This window comes from Macrobrachium nipponense, chromosome 25, assembly GCF_015104395.2.
Source record: "Macrobrachium nipponense isolate FS-2020 chromosome 25, ASM1510439v2, whole genome shotgun sequence".
Taxonomy (NCBI): Eukaryota; Metazoa; Arthropoda; class Malacostraca; order Decapoda; family Palaemonidae; genus Macrobrachium; species Macrobrachium nipponense.
The window spans coordinates 34,389,275-34,409,409 of record NC_087214.1 but is presented as its reverse complement, the minus strand read 5'-3'; the positions used below and the strand labels follow the sequence as shown (position 1 = coordinate 34,409,409).

Here is a 20,135-nt window from a genome sequence, read left to right as displayed (position 1 = left end):
GTTTAGGTTGGATTACAGGTACTAATGATCTAGAATGAGGAGAATGAAGCTCTGAGGGTGAAACAATGACCAAAAAGCAGTTAAAGAATAACTTTTTGGTAAAAAGTGTTGCTAATGACCATTTAGTTTTAAGTACAAGCTATCACAACTCCTTTAATTAAAGGCTCTTAAAATTCAGTGGATTGGTACGGAGCAAAGGATTATGTTTTATGTACAGCTCAGTAGTATTTGAAAAGTGTTTAGTATTAGCCAAAGGCTTTGGGTGTTATGTAAATGATGTGATAGATTGAAGAAACAGTCACTGTTGGTCTAAAATCAGTGCTCAGATTAGTAATGAGAAGTTTAGTAGTACTACATACGATGAATGTCACATTTTAAGGAGGAAAACCTGTAGGTGTTGATTTTATATTGGCTAATCCTGTAGAGTATACAGAGTTTGTTAAGAAGCTCTGAAGGAATAATGTGTTCTTTTATAAAGGCTAAAGTTTTTCCTTTTGTTTTCGAAACCGTTTTGTGTTCCTTGTTTCCAGAAGAAAACGGAGAACACCAGAAGTGGCTAGACAGTGAGTTTGAGTGTGTGCGCATGTTTTTTTTTTCCCAAGAGATTCCTGCCTGTTTTTTACTGTGTGACTTGAAGTAATCAATTTAGATCTTTGGAAGTAAATTTTGTTTTCAACTCTGAATCATGTATTGAATTATTTTGTTTATTTATAATGTTATGTACGTACTGTATACATAATATTTTCAGAACTATGTATACAGTATATAATGTCATTTTTTGTTAATTAAAAAAAAAGTTACACTAGAGAGTGGTACTGCTAGATTTTTAGCATTTTCTTTGCAGTTCATGGGTTTTTATGAGCATTAAACTACTGGCTCTAGCTATAATCTGACCATCTAAGCTAAAAGTAATGCTTGCTGAAAGTGTTACAGTGAGTATAGCTAAAATCAAATTAATGCTCTGTTTGGGAAGTATGTACGTACCAGTAAATCACTTTACTATTCAGGGCATTCTTTTAACATTTTTTATGATGTTCATGTCTTCCTTTGGTTGCTACGTTTCCTCTGTTTTAGTTTTGGAAAAGTTCTGCCTGTTTCTCTAGTATATGTATTGACATTCTTGTACAAACTGATATTTAAATTGTTACTGGGATACATCCAGTTCTTGCTGAACCTCTGAATTGACAGATATATTCCTAAAGTATAGTACCTTCCTTTCTTCAAGGGATTGGTAACCATACAATAATTAGCTCGGCACCTACTGCAAGTCATATGAGGATCAGTGATCGCAGACGCTTAAACCTGGAGCACAGGAATCCCTGAATGCCCGGGCATGTACATTGATGAGCCCGTGAAGACTCGGAGGAATCCATTACAAAATAGAAACACTTTCACAACAAACACACTGAAAAAGAAAGGAAACACAGGCACAAATCAACAGGCTTGGAAGGAGAGCAAAAGCGTTAGTGTCTATTCTCCAAGGCAGTTAAAGAAAAGACTAGCACGTCACGGAGTGTGGTGCGCAGTCTCTGACCAGCTCTCACCTCATACGCGCAGGAGTTGCCAGATCTCACAGATTCCTTGCTATACAATCTTTGATTGTTTTTAACCAGTTTCCAGCTGGCGCTCAAGATTCATCCCATTGTTAAGACCAAAGGTTTGTTGGCTATGAAAAATACAAATTGATTAAAAATTTGTCAATTCACAGTGAGTTTGTGCATACTTGAGCAAACTTCATTGCAAGGAAGGCTGATTTAGTAAACCATACACAGTACTTGTAAGAACCAGGACATTTTTTCCTTGTTACATAGGGTGAATAGTATAGAAGTACTAACCCTAGATAGATCCTTGATACCTGAAGTCCTTGTGGAGGGAGATTCCCCTTTCAAACAATAACCTCTCCTCCTCTCCTCTCTGTCTCCCATGTGCTAACAGGTGTTTTCCATAAAGGTAAGAGTGATGTTGAATGTTCATTTATTCATTTCATTAGTCATTTATATTTAATTCTTATTGTTTTCTGTATGTAAATCTGTGTTAATTCCATATGAAATGTATTTTTAAAACTAATTTTGGGGATCTAGAACGCATTAATTGTATTTACATTATTCCTTATAGGAATTATTGTTTCGGTTTTTGTACTTTTCGGACTTTGTGGGAGGTTCCGGAATGGATTATGTATGAAAACCAAGTGCCAGTGTATACAACATACACATCAAATTTTTAAATGTAAATCAAGGTTCAAGTGGCCGTGTTTTCTTGAGAGAGAGAGAGAGAGAGAGAGAGAGAGAGCGCCTATAATAACATCATTGTTGCATCACAAGGAATTTCGCCCGAAGAGCTTTCATCGAAGTTGGAATTTCTCCTCATTATTAAGAGCAAACTGATTTAACTGATTACTTTTGGTACTGTTCTATGCTAACCAAAATTAGAACAGGTTGTGAATAAGGCTCTGCCAAAAGCTCATACTGATCCAACAATTCTCAAGATGAGTGAAATGTATAGTAGAAGTTACTTTGTGTGGATCTGATTTCTTCCTGGTTTTATGTGTTGTCTATCAGGTACAGGGATGGGATTGCAGCTGGATTGTTCTTATAAGGTTTTCTCAGATGTGAAGAGCTGTGTTTTCATTAGCATGAAGAAGGCATTGAACGCAGTGCAGTTCTATTAGGATTCTATATGCAGTCTTGGGTTACCTCAAAACCGAGTTATGATTCTCTTTGGTGTCCAGAAAAAAGCCAAAAGATGACCAGCTGAAGTCTCATTTAGAATATGCTTCCTCAGATGTTTGCAAGCACCACATTGCCTTGGCTTCTAATAAGATGGTCTGTCAGTAGCTACAACCTGTAGTTTAAAGCTAGAGGAATATAATGGATTGAAAGGTTAATTCTTAAAAAAAATTATTTTAATTTAACTAGTTTTAGAATTTGTTGGAATTTCTTCATTCAAAATTGCAAAGTAATACAGAAATCCTCGTCTGATAATTTTTTAGTCCCGTGTGAGGTTAAGAGGAATTTTGTAGCCGTGCAACAATTCAATCATGTTTGATTTCACAAATTACTAGCAAAGATCTTGTGCTGTCTAGACTGGATTATGGTTTTTATATTAGAACTAGTCATCAAGCTGCTTAAGAGGAATGTTCTTAGTGTTTTTGTCTTTAGGAACACAATTTAATTTTGTCCTTCTCTAGGTTTCACTTATTTTTTCACAAGAGGAAGGACATTACAACACTTGCGCTAGATTCCACCAAAGGTATTCACACACCGAATTGCATGTGCTCTTGCCTGATGAAGACACGAGAGGTGAACTTGCCCTCTTCATCTGTTTGAGTGCACCTGTGTGTGCGTATGTTATAGTATGTTATAGGTAGAGATCTCTTGCCATTTATTTATATTATAATATTGTACTACCTCGAAAGCAACCACTTCCTATTTTAGGTCCTCCCTTTGCTGAAAATATTGATGTAGAATTAGTTTCAAATGTAGAGGCAGGTTACCCTTGTTTGCAGTGCATACCAGAACCCTTTCAACTGCATATGTGCAGTGTATGAGGTTTTGAGCGTTTTGACCAAAGTGTGAGTTTTACATTTGTCTATAAAAGTGTTTATTCCAGCTAGATGGCCTAGAATGTATTCAGGACTATTGTGAAATGTGTGTAGTGAACTTGTAGTAAATGAAGACTTGAGCCAAATGCTCTAGAAATGCTTCAAATTATGAAGATAGTACTGTAGTGGAATGTTGAATAATGGTTTTACAATTGTGAAAATGGTAATTAATAGTAATTTGCAAGCCTTTTGTGATGTGATGAGTAAAAAAAAAAAAAAAAAAAAAAAAAAACCATACAGAAGTCCTGAGGCTAGTAGATTGAATGAGGTAATGCTGAGATTTAGATTTGAAGTACTTTGCTGTTATTCTTCTAGGAGAAATGAGATTGAAAAGGTAAGTTAAATGGAAAACTATTGTTGCCTTGTACAATGTATTTGTATGAACTTGCTACGATATTTGTTGAATGAAAGGGGTTCTGGATGTTATCTTACTGCCCAGTTCATTGGTGGTAATTTCCCGCTTGATGTGTGAATTTTAGGTACTAATGATTATTTTTTTTTGTATTAAGCAATGACTGCGAATGTAAGTTTTTAAATCTTTCTATGTACTAGTTACATTGTCTAGGAATTTATGTAGTGAAATAGTTATGAACGACTTGTAATGTAACATTTGATTAACCTGATTGATGTATCCTGACAGTACCTACGAGGACATGGGATACAAACATGGGTCAGTTTCTCGCCGGAGGCATGGAATATCGCTAGTCAGAGAAATGCTAGAGTAGCATTGACGCAGAAGTAGAATTTGTTGGAAGGGTTTGCATGGTATAGATTTCATTTCGTATTTGTTTTATTTTTTATATTTGATTTTTGACTTCTCGAGGCATTCGTTACCTAAGATCTTTGGAACACATTGATAAGTGGATCTACTTGATATAAGAATTTATGTTGCATTTATCGTAAAATTTTCTCGGAATACGTATTTCTTGAATTTACGAAGTAGCTGCTCTTCGAGTACTAATTTAGATTTAGTAATACGAACCAGTTGTTGCCAGAGGAACCAGAAACTAGCTTATGAGATAGTAGTCGGGATCAGAATTATTGAAGGGGAATTGTCCCTTTTCACCTCCCAATACTGTTGGACAACCAATGGGCCAGACAGTCTAGGCCTGAATGAGAGTCCAAAAGGAAAAGAAGGGTAAAGGGAATAGAAAGAAAATTACTAAATCCTAAATGAAGCTGAAATTAAAAAATAAGATGGGAAAACAGTTGCTTGGACTTTACCCCCATACACTTCTACAGTTCATCATGGGATTTCTTTTGTTTTTCACTTTTTGATCTGAGGGAGCTCTACTTGATTCTAAAAGCTGATGGGAACTTCCAGGATGGTTTTTAGATATATAGTATGTGCTGTTCATTATTCTTTCTACAGTTAAAGTGGTTTATATCTTTTCTTTAGTTTATTCTTATTATTTTTGAGCCTATACCATGGGAACCCTCATTGAAATATACTCCATTTTCTAGATAGGATTTATGGCTTTTGTATTTTAAAGACTGCATGTGCTAAACTGAACTCCGTAGGAGAACATAAGAACATTCAGAACAGACTCTTATAAATAACCTTTTTCTATTTAATAAAAACATTTTCAACACTTACCTGTGATTACGCATTGGTGCACATTGTCACGTACACTAACAATGTCATGTGTCTTTATAGTTTTAGCTTTCATTTCTCGTTTCCTGTAGACATCATTTTATAAAGCAGGGTCTGTGTCCTTGAAGGCTGGCAACTTCAGACCAGCGACTGTGGCGAACAGAACACGTGACACCAGTCCCACGGTCGCATTTATGCTTGTGGGCACATTGGCCATTGATGATCACATTGACATACAGAATTCATTTCATTTTGGCACATAACATTGATGATCAATTTAATATTTCCACTATTGAAAAAACACTTAAAAGATGGTAGTTATTTCAGCTGTGTTCATGAACTGAATTGGTTTTAGTCCTACGTTTACCTTACAGATATGATTTGACTTCTGGAGAACAGATTGTTTTTCTTTCCCTCTAATACCATTCATAAAATTACTTAAGCTTCTTTGCAGAGTCCCTTGGGCCCCTAGCTGCAACCCCTTTCATTCCTTTGACTGTAGTACTACCTCTATTCATATTATCTTCCTTCCTTCTCATGTTGACACTCACAATAAATTTTGTTTCCCAGAAATAAGGTTAGATTTTTTTTAAACCTGGCAGGATTTAACCACTGAATGCTGTAGGGATTTTGATCAATAGCAACAGGCAGTAACTTTTGACCGTTTAGCTTAAGTGTCGTTACCAGCATTCAAAATATTTAGAAAAACTTACAAAAGCTGATAGAATACCTTTGGAAGAGAAAAAGTCAGGCAGACAGAAGCACCCATTAGAATGATCATGTAAAAACCTAAGGTTTGTCTGCAGTAAACCCCCCGGATTTGTGGGCTTGCAATTCGCAGACTCACTGATACGCGAATTTCTCTTTGGAACGTATACGTATACATATTATTCGTGGAAAATTTGCCTATTTGCAGTATTTTTCACTGAGAAATATTCACTAATTACTGCATTTTCATATTTTTTAATAAATCTGTTAGAATGCTCAGGTATAAGCATTTTCAGACAAGTTTTAATTATTCACGGATTTTAGGTACTTTTTAAGGGGCGTTGTGGTACACATCCCCCATGAATCCTGGGAGGTTTACTGTACTTAGGAAAAATACAAATCACTTTGAAAATTTGTAATTTTTTACCAGAAAGCAAGTTCTCAGCATTTTCTATGGAAGGAATCCTAATCCTTTTCATGCTCATTACAGTCATTTTTTTTTTTTATTCCTGTTGGATTTGATAGTATAGTACAGTTATTTTTTGAGAAGTAAATGCTTTTTTCATTCTTATGGTGGCCATTGCAGCATTAGTGATAAATGGTCTGTAATTTTTCATCATACAGTATAGCAACTGTACATTTACATATTCTGATATAAGTTAGCTTAAAATCACAATTATGCATGTGATCAAGTCGTCAGCTGGAGCCACATGAAATCTTGTAACAGAAAAGGACAGATTGCCAAAAGTACCTTTTGTGTATTGTACACATCCACAAGGCTCAAGGTCGTGTCAAATACACAATAAAGATTCTTGGCACTCTGTCATTGCCTTATCAATCAAGATGCTCTGTGGACTTAGTTGGCCAGTTTATATAAATACTGAACAGGTATTTTGTTGTATACTAAATATTTTATCTTTTACCGTTTTTTTATTTGCAGCCTCGCCTTAAATGGATGTACATATAAACAATCGCTCTAATTGCTATGGTATGCTTTGATTCATTTGCCTAAAACAATGATGACATGAACCAGAAGTAACATAACATTTTTCACCATTTGCTGTGGTATTGTGCATAGATTAATTGGCATAAATTTTCGTAGATGACTTGAGCTGTAACTCTTATGATCTTATCATTTTAAGTGTGTGTTAATGAGTCAAGTGAATGACAATTTTCTTTAGAATAGTATGTTGTTTCAACACAAGTTGTGTAATAGTAAACAGATTTGAGTGGATGGTCTTGTGTAGACATTAATGAATTATGAAAATGCACTTGTAGTTGGGTTTGCAGGATTTTGAAATTGTTTAAGGGTTCCAGCTGGGTCCAAGAATCAAGAGAGTGAATGGGGCAATCTTTATTATACCTAGTACTTCATACAGTGACTGATTTTGCTTTCATACAGAGAAACTGGCATGTTTTGCAGTTAGGGCTAGGTTCATTTGAAGTTTGAGCTGTGTTGCATGAGTTTTTCTAATTAATACTTACTTTGTTTGGTAGGCATTTTGGCATAGTATATGTAGTGTTACTTTTTTGTTGTCCAATATCAGAGCAGAATTCAGTCACCTGGTGTTTGTGCGTCTCAAAAGATATTTTGATCTTACCCGCCTACTGATTTGCTGCCGATAATAGGGAAAATGTTTTCAAATGCTCATGTACAGGTCTCTGAAAATACTTACCAGCCACTAGATATGCTGGACTTTGTATCCACATGTGTTCTTTGCCTCCTGAAGCTGATGCCATCCCTATTCTTGTAAGAATGTCACTTCATGCATTAAGATTAACAAACAAGCATAATATGTGTTGCCCCTCTCTAGAAACACTTGGCCTTCACCTAAGTTAGGGTGTGTGAGGTTCATGCTTTGGTAACCCAAAAAGCTCTTGAGTATTCAAGCAGAATTCTGTTATTTCCATTGGAAACTGCTATCTGATGTTGGGGATAAGGCAGTCCCCAGCTTGTCTAGCACCAAAAATTGCAGAAAATCAGCAATTTTTGTGGCCAAAATGCATCGATTCCCAGTTATCGGTGCCATTAATAGAGTACAGGCACTGATATATACCTAACATAGGTGCCATTAACTGGTTATCGGTGCCAATAAGCCCTGAAAATCACCGCTTTTTGCCTATCAGCGATTTTCGCTCATCATCAAGCTGTCAGAACAGAACCCCTTCAGATAACAGGGGACTGCCTGTATTTCATAGTAGTATACACACTTTTGACATCTTGTTAAATCCTTTGGTGGCAGCAGCTGTAGTCATATGGCCCCATAGATTTTAATCCCCCTCCCCCCCTGTTTTTCTTGAGATAATCTCCTCTCTCATGAGCCACACATTTCAATACTAGTACACCTGCTTCCAGCCTTTAGTAGAGGCTCAAGTCGATTTTGAGTTGATGCCGTTTGCCTCTTTCACTAAAGTGACCTTTATTGTAATCAGTCGGTAACCTTGAATAGATAGCTTTGAGAGGGGGTCTCCTAATCCTTGAAATTTGAATTAGAGGAGACGTAACTTCATTGCTCCCTTTCTAATTGTTGGATGGTTTTTCTTCATCAATAAAATCATTTTGTTCACTGGGAGTTTCTACTTCCTTCTCTCTGTGGACTCTGAGGAGAAGTCTGCTGTGGCTGGAAAAGAAACTTAGTGGTGTGTGGGAATACGTAGTAGTACTATAATGTGTAGGGTGTGCATTCAAGAATAGAAGACATTAACAGTCTCTCATTGTTGTCTTCAAAACTGGCTGGAAAATGGCTACAGGAAAGATAACTATATTTATACCCAAGACATTACTTCCAAAAGAAACCGTGGTATTGTCTGAGTGCCGCACTTCAAAAATATAAGTCGAGTATTGGTTCTTGGACGTACATTAAAATCTGTTTATTATGAAAATGCAAAAGGCTTCAACTACAGTTGCCTGTGATATTGTTTAACTTGACCTAGATATCCTATGGCAACCATAACCAAGTGATGTGCGTTTGTTTCTTTGTTTTAGGGAATATTAAGTTAGCCTAATATTAAGGATGGAGGGTAAGTCTCAGCGATGTTTGCACAAGTGATGGCTGAAAGTGAACAGGATGCATTGTACTGTACTCAGGATTCATTGCTTGGAGAATTTGTGGCAAAAAGTGAAAGAGTTTTATTCCTTTATTATTAACAAAGTGAAAACTTTTCAAAATAGTTCCCCATTTACAAACTGTTACCATCCAACCTAAGCTTAGGGCTTATTAGGCAGCGGTTTGTTTGGTATAAACACCAAAATTTTTGTAGTAAATAGGCATCCTGTCTTGTAGTTTTATGCATGATCTCATTTTTTTTATAGCTTCTAGATGCTGCAGTATGATACTAGAGCCATGCCACACACTGGATTGGCTAGCCTTGTGTAAGCAAATGTAACTAAAAGAAACTGAAAGCTTCAGATATTTTCTTTTGCTCTGTATACTTAAAGACGACTGCCTAGTCCTTTAAAGAGATTACGGCATGTGGAAAGGAAATTTCTTTATCTTATCTTTACAAATAAATTTTATTTACGTTGGGTGTGCATGGCTGATCCTTAGGATTAAGGTTCATGTTTTACGACTAAACTCAGTAGGATGAAGGTAACTTAGTTGAAATGATCTCTTTTTGATATTCTGTTAAGGAATTTTCTTAGTAGTAATGAAATAAACCTTGTATCTGAGAGAAAACAGATCAGAAATATTAAATATATAGAGTATAATCTACAAAAGTATAACGTACAAAGGAAGGAAAGAATTCTAGACTGAGAACCAGGTAGTAGTGGGTTAGAGTACTTTAAGACTTACATATTTCTTTAAGATAAATTCTTCTGTGATGATATCTTAAATTGTACTCAGTGCTGTATATTGTGTCTTAATGTAGGCCTGTCACTCTACTTCTTGTGGGCCTGGATAATGCGGGAAAGACAACAGCCGCCAAGGGGATTGTGGGAGGTGTGTATATTCTTTCTTGATATCCTGTGTATTTTTTGTGTGCTTAATTTGTATATGTCTTTGGCTGGCCTATGTCCTTGTTCCCTTCACTGCAAATTTGCATGCGCATTATTTTTTATTGTGTTCCATAAAATTTTATTTCCTATAATATCAGTAGTATTGTTTTGTTGTGAGGCGCCAGTGTGCTTGTTTGTATTGCATGATGAGCAAGCATATTGATGTTATGTAAGGAGCTACCTATTGCATAAACAGTATGTTTATTTTTTTCGTTGGCCGACTGATTAGTTTTGTTCCAGTCTAAAATGAAAAGTAACATCTCAACATAATAGACCTCAGTTTAGGCGACTGCTTTACCTATCAGCTACATTACAGGCAGTCCCCAGTTATCGGCAGGGCTTCTGTTCCCCGGGGTGTGCCGATAAGCAACACCGCCATAACCAAAACCTCTGTGATTTATGGTGCCGTAATGACGCTTACTGCACTGATAACTGGTTATCGGTGCCATAACTCTATTATTGGCACCAATAGCCAGAACTCGTGGCCCAGTTATGGCGCCATAAATCACCAATTTTATGGCGTTAGACAAGCTCCATAAAACTGGATCACCGATAACCGAGTCTGCTGATAACCGGAGACTGCCTGTATTATGATTATTTTTTGCTATATTACCGTTTAGATTGATGAGATTTTTTAGTGGTAAAGCTCTCTCAACTGGGTGTTAAGGGTAAAGTGTAGGTTATTTTAGGTTAGGAAATATGTAGAATTGCTGTTAGCTCTAAGATAGTATCTAGAAGGTGTTCAAGTGCAGGTTATACGTACTATAGAGTCTGCTACTTGGCAGGCTTTGTCAATTATCGGGAAAACCACACTTCCAATGTGCCGTCATTGCACCTCACGTGATGCACTGCAGGTATTATTTAAGGGTCATTGCAGCATCCCTTCATCCCTCAGCTGCAACCCCTTTCATTCCTCTTACTGTACTTCCGTTCATATTCTCTTTACTACCAGCTGACCTTGTCCACCCGTTCCTTGTATCAATTTGTTTTCCTATTGCAACGTTTGAGGTCTTCCTCCTGTTACACCTTTCAGATCCCCTTTATTCTCAGTCTCCCTTCCAACACTGAATGACCTCTTAGGTTCCTGTGCTAGGCCTTTGGCCTAACTTCTATATTCTAATGTGTCTGTTAAGTTGAGATGGTACTTATGCAGATTTTTTTTATTTACCACTTTTTCGTGTAGTTTTTGCCGACGTTCTACTGTGACGTTTGTTCTAAAAAAATTGGTATGCTTTTGGTATGCAAATATACTGTATCTTTTTCAGATCCGGTGGAAGATGTAGCTCCAACTGTTGGGTTCTCTCCAGAAAACATTGAATATCGGGGCTGTGAAATTACTATCTACGACTTGGGAGGAGGAAGCAAAATCCGGCCAGTATGGGCAAAATATTTCTCAGAGGTGAGCGTTTGTAGGTTTAAAGTTCATGTGCGTGTTTGTGTATGTATCAGTGGTTTACCCCAGCCAAGTTTTGTGTCACTGAATGTTGGAATACAGTATGTATATTATTCTGAATTCACCTCGATCACTCGTAGGAAATATAATTAACGCTAAAAAATTTGGCCTTGACTGGAGGGCGAGGGATCAGAACAAAGAGAAAACAAAACCACTCAGGCATAAGGCCGATATTACATACTGAGGAAGGAGGAATTTACATAAAAGCTGGACTCTAGTTTTAAATGCACTGTATTTACATGAATTTACAGAGGTCCAGAAGACTAAAAAAGAGGGTCGCTTTGTTGATCCACCGGAACACATGGCTGGAGCAATCCACTCACGGCATTCAGAGATTTTGCGCAAATGGATTGAAAAGGCAAGCTTGCTCCAAGGATTTCCAACTCCTACCACAATCAGGCACGGTGTTTGTCTGCAAATAGAGGACACAAGGGCGAACGTTATACGCTACTTTCTTTCAATCAAAAAGGCCACTCATGGGGGGAATGAAATGACTGGGAAATTTACACAAAGAGATCTATTTCGTTGCTTGAATTTACTAGGGGGATGTTACTAGTATCAAAGGGGAGTAATCACAGAGTTGAGCCCAGATGGGGGAATGAGAAACTACACAAGTCGCCTTGGAAAAAGGAAATGAAATAGAGACAAAGGTAAAAACAATTCCCTGGCTGAACTGGAATTTCCTCTCACAGTACCTGGATATTGAGGGCTGGTAGTCTTTCCTTGATGTCTCCCTGCACTATGGACTTTAAAAATATACTTGGGACTTCCCAGAGAGCATGGGGAAGCAGGCAAAGAGGGGGAGAAGGCAGTGTCGGGTTGGGTGCAGGAGGTGGTCTGACCTGTCCTAGGTCTGGTGTTCTTCTGAGAGCGACCCGCTGGCCTCTGATCCTTTTTGAGTCCTCTGCTGTAGGGGGTAATTCCAACAACCAATGGGAGAAGAGATAGCTTTTTCGAGAGAATGGATGCTTCCAGTTGAAAGGGGCAACTTGCATATAGACAAAGATGTATGAAACTTGGTAAAACACTTTATTTTCCTTGGTTCTGGCTTAAAATCTTGAACAATGTATACAATATAAAGTTTTTGCCAGTATCCAAAACTTGATAGGGATAGGAAGAGGAAGACGGCTTCTAGAGCTGAAAGTATGGCATGTTGCCTAGAATCTACACCTAGACCTAGAGTTGCAGACAATATCTCAATTCGTCCTTCCCCTGTTCCAGCCTTGTCTCCCATCGCCAGTCCCCCTACCATTGTACTACCGATTCCCATGCCTAGCTCCCATGCTTCGGACCCTGATTCCATTGCTAGTCTCTGAGTGCAGGTTCAATTGTAAGATTGACTGGTTAATACATTGGCTGAATTAGGGGCATCCTGACCTGTGGTTAATACATTGGCTGAATTAGGGGCATCCCTAAAGGTCATTATGGACAAAGTGTTCAGTGAAAACTTTAAAAGTGATAGTGTTGTGCAAGTGGATGAGGTGACTGCTCATCCTACTGGTTCTCTTAGATGAAGGTCCCTGTCATACTCCCCTGAAGCTGGGAGAAGTCATACCGGAAGTCTAAGGGAGACCAGTGGGGTTTGCCCACAGTTAGTCGCCCCCTAAGTCAATCTTATTGCACACTCCCAAGCTTCGACAGACAGCTGTTGGAAAGGTGTCTCAGTTGTCTTCTGACTCGGAGGATTCTAGTCCTGACAAGAGGTGCTGATGGTGCTTTCCAGATGAGTCTCATTCTTGAAGAAATGTACACACGATGTTGGAGACCTGTCCCTGATGTCAGCACTCTGAACTTATTCATCCATAAGACTAAGTTCAAGATGGAGACAAACCAGTCAGTACTATCATCCATTCACCAGGGCAATTGGACTTCATTATGATGGATGCATACTTCCAGTGTCTATCCATCCAGACTCCAGGAAATACCTCAGGTTTGTCTTTGAGGACGAACTTTTTCAGTTTTGGGACCTGTGCTTCAGCTTCTCTACAGCTCCTCAAGCTTTTAGACAAGTTCATGTCCCTCTTGCAAAATGGCTCCATCTTCTCGCCATCAATATCTGTCTTTACCTGGACGACTGGCTCCTCTGTTCACCTTCAAAGAAGTGCACGAAGGACCTACAGAAGACCCTTCTCCTTGCCCAGGAGCTAGGATTACTGATCAGTCTGCAGAAGTCGTAGCTGACTCTGACTCAGAAGATTCTTTATTTTACATCCCCCAAGAGAATTGATTCCTGCCTACAGACAGTCCACAGTCAGTTTTATTGTAGTGTCTTACCGAACAATTATAGAGCCGTGATTTCACGAGCGGCAGGATACTAAATTCAAATTTAGCGCGTCGGCGTCGCCAACACTGGTGGTGATGAACGTCATCTCCCTCCACTCGCGGGAGAACCAGGTACAACTGCCCAGGTGAATCCAATTCTTTTCCTGCCGGCGTCCGGTGAACATCGGTGGTCGGTGCGGTTGGATGACTTTGCTTCGCTTTTTTTCTTGTGGAATTGATCTTCGGAATTGGTGAAGTACTCTTTTTTGGCGTTGTTGTTGTTATTTTGCTTTTTATTTAGGCGTTGCCATGTCGGATTCTAGTCCGTCGGGAGTTAGGTTTTGCATCTCAGGATGTAAAAACTAGAATATCCAAGTTAGAGTATGATTCTCACACTAAATGTGTTAAGTGTAGGGACAGGTTTGTTCAGCAGATCGAACATGTAACGAGTGTAGTGATTGGACTGATTCTCAATGGAAGTTTTTTAGTTTCATACTCGGAGAAATTAGCTAAAGACAGAATTAGAAAAGCAGCGCTTAGGGAAAGTAGACTTAGCTCTGCTTCGTCCTTGCGAATGCTTCTGTTTCCTTCTGTTTCTCCTCAAATTGTTATGTCTCCTTTAACTACACTCCTATTCCTCCTACTAATCCCACTTCTCCGGCTTCCCGTGTAGTTTCTTCCGACACCATTGCCAGTCTGGAATCGAGGTTAGATCAGAAATTTTCGGTACTAGCGAATACGGTTTTGCAACTTGGTAATTCAGTTAAGACGTTTTTGGAGAAAGCGGCTTCAGGTAAGAGTGTAGTTGAGGGTGCGTCTGTCTGTCCTGACACGTCTCCTAGACAAAGGTCACTGTCCAGCTCCCCGCACCGGGGAGAAGACATACCGGAAGTCCAAGGAGTCGATCGGGATTTGCCCACAGACAGGCGCCTCTCTTGTTGAGCCTGTTGCGCCTCAACAGGGCTCGGTTAAGCGTTGGAAAGGTGTTGCGGTCAGAACGCCTTTCGAATGATTCAAGCGATTCGTCTCCGGTCGCGCGGGGCTCTTGGCGAGGGAATTCGCCGTTTCGCGTCCCTTAAAGAGGCGTTCAGGCGCCGATTCTTCGCCTCTCCTCCAGTCAAGCGGTATAAGGAGCCTGAGAGTAGGGTTGCGCCGCGGCGTTAGCGGCTCGTTCGTCGCCTCAATCTGTGCCTTTTTCGGCTCCATCTACTAGTAGAGATTGTGGTTTTAGCGCTGTAGCTAGCAGTTCTAAGGGTGTTTCTTTAGGCGCTTTTTCTGTCTGTTACGCCTGATGCGCCTGTTTCGCCTCGAATTTCGGCGGCTCAGAGCGAGGCGCAAGTAGTTTTTTTTTTTCGCCGCCTCCGCTGAACATTTAGGCTCTTCCAAGCCTACGTTAACTGTTTTTGATTCGTCTCTGGCGCCTTTGCGCAAGCAGTTAGAGATGTTACCAACTGGATGAATGAGTCCAAGGGTGGTTCGAAACCTTCAGATCCGGTTGTAGTTCCGTCTACTTCTTCGGCGGTATCGGAGAATGAAGAAGAAGTAGAGGAGGAGGATTCTCATCACCTCTCGTGTTATTCACGTCTCCTTAGATTTCTTCTGGTATCTATCAAGATTATTTTGAGAAAGCGGCTCTGCGCTCCCAACTTCGACTTTTTTGATGAGGAGGAAAACTTCAGACCCTCTCCTCCCCAAAAACTTGTTCTATCTAAAGCGGTTAGACATTCGTTGAAAGAGACTGAAAAATGGATGTCTATGAAAGAGACTTAGGGAAGGCTCTTTTTGCTTACTTCCACCCCCCTCTAAGTTTGCTTCGTAAGAGGTAGGTAGGTTTTATGTAACTGGGGAAGCTCCTTCTCTGGGAGTTTCTGCCTCCTCCCAGGAGACTTCTCCAGTTTAATCGACTCTAGAAGATCTGCTTTCGCCGCAGCGAAAGTTTTCTTTACAGCGCCTGAGTTGGACCACGTTGTAAAGAATCAATTTAAACTTTTGGAAGTCTTTAGCTTCCTTAAGATTGGACTATTGGCGCTTTAGCGGCCAAGATCGAAGACTGTCCTTCTCTTTCTCAGGATTAGCGGAGGATTGGATTGGTGTTCTGTCCTGTGCGGACAAAAATCCATTAGGGGATGGATGTGATGAGTTAGCTCGCTCATCGCCTTTGGTACCCTTAAGAAAAGGCAACTTTGGTGCTCCTTTGCTTCTCTAAAAGGGTTACTTCCCAACAGAAGTCTGCTCTCTTGTTTTGCTCCGTTTGTGAAAGATAACCTCTTTCCAGACGATGTAGTGTTGTCAATTTCGTCTGCGCTAGATAAGAAATCTACTTCGGATTTACTGGCACAGTCTACTAAGAGACCTAAAGCTCCTGTGGAGACTGTTTCCTTCGGTTTCTCCTCTGGCCCAAGTGCCTTTTCGAGGAGAAAACCCAAGCGCTTCTTTCGGCGCCTAAGTCGAATTTGCGACCTCAGTCTAAGGGCCTTCGGCCAAGGTTAACAAACCTTCCAAATGAAAGCTCGGTTCTTCATGCACCAGTGGGAGCCAGGCTGGCTATGTTTTGGGAGGAATGGAAAACAGAGGAGCAGAAGCCTGGGTAGTGCAAGTACTCAAGTTCGGCTATCGTATTCCTCTCGTTTCACACTCCTCGCTCTCACCTGTGCCAATTCCATTCCAGACATACTCTCCGGGCTCAGACAAATTTCTGGCGCTAGCCGCAGAAGTGGAAGCGCTTGTTCTCAAGAAGCGATAGAACAGATAGAAGGGGATTTTCCTCCAGGCTTTTACAATCGCCCCTTTTTGGTAGTTTCCCAAGTCATCAGGGGGCTGGAGGCCGGTTTTGGATGTGAGCGCCCTGAACTTGCATGTCCAGAAAACAAAATTTCATATGGAGACCACTCGGTCGGTTCTGGAGTCCATCAGACAGGGGGATTTGGATGGTCTCTCTGGACATGCAAGACGCTTATTTTCACATTCCGATACATCACGAATCTCGGAAGTACCTGAGGTTCATGTTCGAAGGCGAGTGTTTCAGTTTCGGGCGCTTTGCTTCGGACTAGCGACCGCTCCTCAAGTTTTCACCAGGGTTCTATCCCCGATAGGAAGCTGGCTGCACTTATTAGGAGTAAGAATGCTCCCTCTATCTGGACGATTGGCTTCTTCTCCGGTCGGAATCAGAGAGTCGGTGGGCATGAACGGACCTTGGAACAAACTCTGGATCTTGCCAGAAAGTTAGGAATTCTGGTCAACAAACAGAAGTCCCAGTTTGGTTCCATCTCAGAGCATCCATTTATTTGGGGATGATTCTGAATGCTCAAGTTTTTCGGGCTTTTCTGTCCCCGAAGAGGGTTCAAGGCTGTCTGGAGACAGTTCAGGAGTTCTTGGACAAAAAGGTAAGTTCTGCCAATCAGTGGATGAGGCTCCTGGGCAAATTGACGTCAGTGGAGAAATTGTGACGTTGGGAAGACTGCACATGAGACCTCTGCAGTTTTCCTGAGAGCCTCTTGGTGCAGGAAGACACAACCAGACTCGATTACCTTTCCTGTCACAGATCAAATAAAAGAGGGACCTAAGGTGGTGGCTCTCTCGAGCAAGGTTGGAAGAAGGGTTAGATTTACGACCCATCCTCCCGAACCTACAGTTCTTTTCCGACGCATCGGACACAGGTTGGGGAGCCCTACTGGGAAATCAACGGACTTCAGGAGCTTGGTCGGAGAAGGAGAAGAAGTTCCACATAAAGTAAGGAACTGTTAGCAATTTTTCTTGGGCTCAGACGAGTTTTTCGGTTTAGTAGAAGGTCGAGTAGTGGCAGTGCATTCCGACAACTCCACGGCTCTCTCGTACTGCGGAAACAGGGGGGGGACTCAGTCTTTCTCTCTGTACGAAGTAGCCAAAGGATCTCCTCCTGTGGTCAAACGAAGCGAAGGTTCAGTCTAGTCCCGAGATTTGTTCCGGGAAAGATGACGTTCTGGCGGACGAGTTAAGTCGTCAACAGCAAGTGTTACCTCTGGAGTGGACTTTGGACAACAAGATTTGTCAGAAAAAATTGGCGCCCTTTGGGGACGACCGTCAATAGACCTGTTCGCGACATCAAGGAACAACCGTCTTCCTCTCTTTGTTCTCCAGTCCCAGATCCTCTAGCTTGGTCGGTGGACGCAATGCTGTTGGATTGGTCGGGTCTGGAAGCTTATGCTTCCCTCCGTTCGGTTCTAATAAGAGAGGTGTGAACAAGTTCATTGTCGACAGCAATGTAACACTAACGTTAATCGCTCCCTTTTGGCCCAGGAAAGAGTGGTTCCCGGACCTTCTCCAGTGTTAGTAGACTTCCCCAGACTTCTTCCTCCAGAGAAGTGGCTTCTCAAACAACCGCACTTCAAGAGGTTCCACCAAAACTTGTCCGCTCTAGCTCTGACAGGGGTTCAGACTGTCCGGAATCTTGTCAGAGCGAAAGGATTTTCAAGAAGAGCTGCAGAAGCTATCGCTCGTTGTAGGAGAGAGTCTTCTAACAAACTCTATCAAGGGAAGTGGAGAATCTTCAGAGAGTGGTGTAGAAGTGCTAAAGTCTCTACTTTCTGCGACCTCTTTAACAGAAATAGCAGATTTTCTCTATTCTTAGAACTCTAAGAAACTGGCTCTTCGACGATCAGAGGATAGAGCCATGCATCTCTTCGGTTTTTTCGACATCGAGGTTTGGATATTTCCTCCAATTCAGATCTGTCGGACCTCATTAGGTCTTTCGAAACACTAAGCTCCCGCAGAAATACAGTGACTTGGAACTTAGATGTGTGGTGCTTAAGTTTCTCATGGGGCCACCGTTTGAGCCTTTGAAGTCGGCTCACTCAGGAACTTGACTAAGAAGGCACTTTTTCTTATTGCACTAGCTTCTGCTAAGCGTGTCAGCGAATTGCACGCTATAGACAAAAGAGTCGGTTTCTATCAAGGCAATGCTGTATTTTCGGTATCTTTGACCTTTCTAGCCAAAAATGAGAATCCTTCTAATCCTTGGCCGAGAGTTTTGTGTAAGGAACTTATCTGATTTGGTTGGACATGAGGAGGAAGAAAGGCTCTTATGGCACAGTCAGGGATATTAAGCAGTATCTGTTTGCCACTAAGGGTATTAGAGGACAATCTTCTAAGCTCTGGACCTCGTTCAAAATCCCTCTCGTCCTCTTTCTAAGAATGCTATATCATTCTTTATTAGAGAGCTTATCAGGGAAGCTCACTCGCAGTCCGAGAACGACAATCTTCCGTTCTGAGAGTTAAAGCTCACGAGGTTAGAGCAGTGGCAACTTCTTTAGCATTCAGAAAGAATTTTATCTTTAGCTTCGATTCTTCAGAGCACGTTTCTGGAGATCGAATTCGGTTTTTGCGAGTCATTATCTCAAAGAGATAGAAACGGTTTTCGAGAATTGTAAAACGTTAGGTCCGGTGGCGGTTTCTGGCATGGTGTTGGGAGAAACGGCACAGGGGTCGTCACCTCTATGCTAACTTTTCACCTTGAATAGGTTGTCGAGTTCAAGGGAAGCTGGGGGCGGGGGTACTGAGTACCTGGGATACTCACCAGTCTGTTAGTCAGATTTTACAATGGTTGGGTATATATGTTTTTAAATCTGGTGTTGGTGACAATGTTTTGTATGATTGAATTTCTGGTCTTAGCCCAGGGCAAGGGCAATCTTTGTTGTTACTATCCTCCGTCAGTCAGCCTTGACTCGCTTGAAACTACGGAAGGATTCCACTCCTGTAGAGGCTAACTTTGGTCAAATTCCAATTCCTCTACAATAGTAAGAAGAGCACCGACCAGAGGCAGTAACAGTCTGCTGTAGCTCTCTTACAAGGTAAGGTACAACAGACACCTTGAGTGTTTACTGGTATTGCAATAAATGTAACCATTTAAAAATACTAGTGGTCCACTGAATCCCACCTCCCATAAATGTGTAATCAGCTCTATAATTGTTCGGTAAGACACTACAATAAAAATGAAATTTTCAGTTATTAAAATGAAGTTTTATTGTATACTTACCGAACAATTATGATTATACCCACCCTCCTCCCCTTAGGTGGACGGACGGGCAGAAAGAATTGGATTCACCTGGGCAGTTGTACCTGGTTCTCCCGCGAGTGGAGGGAGATGACGTCATCACCACCAGTGTTGGCGACGCCGACGCGCTAAATTTGAATTTAGTATCCTGCCGCTCGTGGAAATCACGGCTCTATAATTGTTCGGTAAGTATACAATAAAACTTCATTTTAATAATGAAAATTTCATTTTTCTCTTGTTTCACTCTACCAATCGGTGGATGAATCTATTGGGAACTCTCGCCTCCATTTGAACAGTTTTCAAGTTAGTCAGGCTATATAGAGTCCTGGAGTTCTTCTGAAAGCCTGGTTGGAACGGAGAACGAACAACCTGAGTTGGACCTACGATGGTGGATGTCTGAAGGAAGATTTTCAGCAAGAAAGACCTAGACTTTTACTCAGATGCCTCAGATTTCGGTTAGGGAGCCCATCTGGGAAACATGGAAGTTTCTGG

General features: G+C 40.8%; 1 protein-coding gene across 1 annotated transcript in view; it reads left to right on the top strand.

The window, feature by feature from the left end:
* Window positions 1-2,084: 2,084 nt before the first annotated feature.
* LOC135199340 (ADP-ribosylation factor-like protein 13B) overlaps window positions 2,085-20,135 on the top strand; it is a gene marked incomplete at its 3' end in the record, with an annotated part of 43,325 nt that continues 25,274 nt past the window's right edge. The window contains 3 exon segments of the mRNA XM_064227285.1: window positions 2,085-4,271; window positions 9,774-9,844; window positions 11,166-11,299. Coding sequence (XP_064083355.1) covers window positions 4,228-4,271; window positions 9,774-9,844; window positions 11,166-11,299 — 249 coding nt within the window.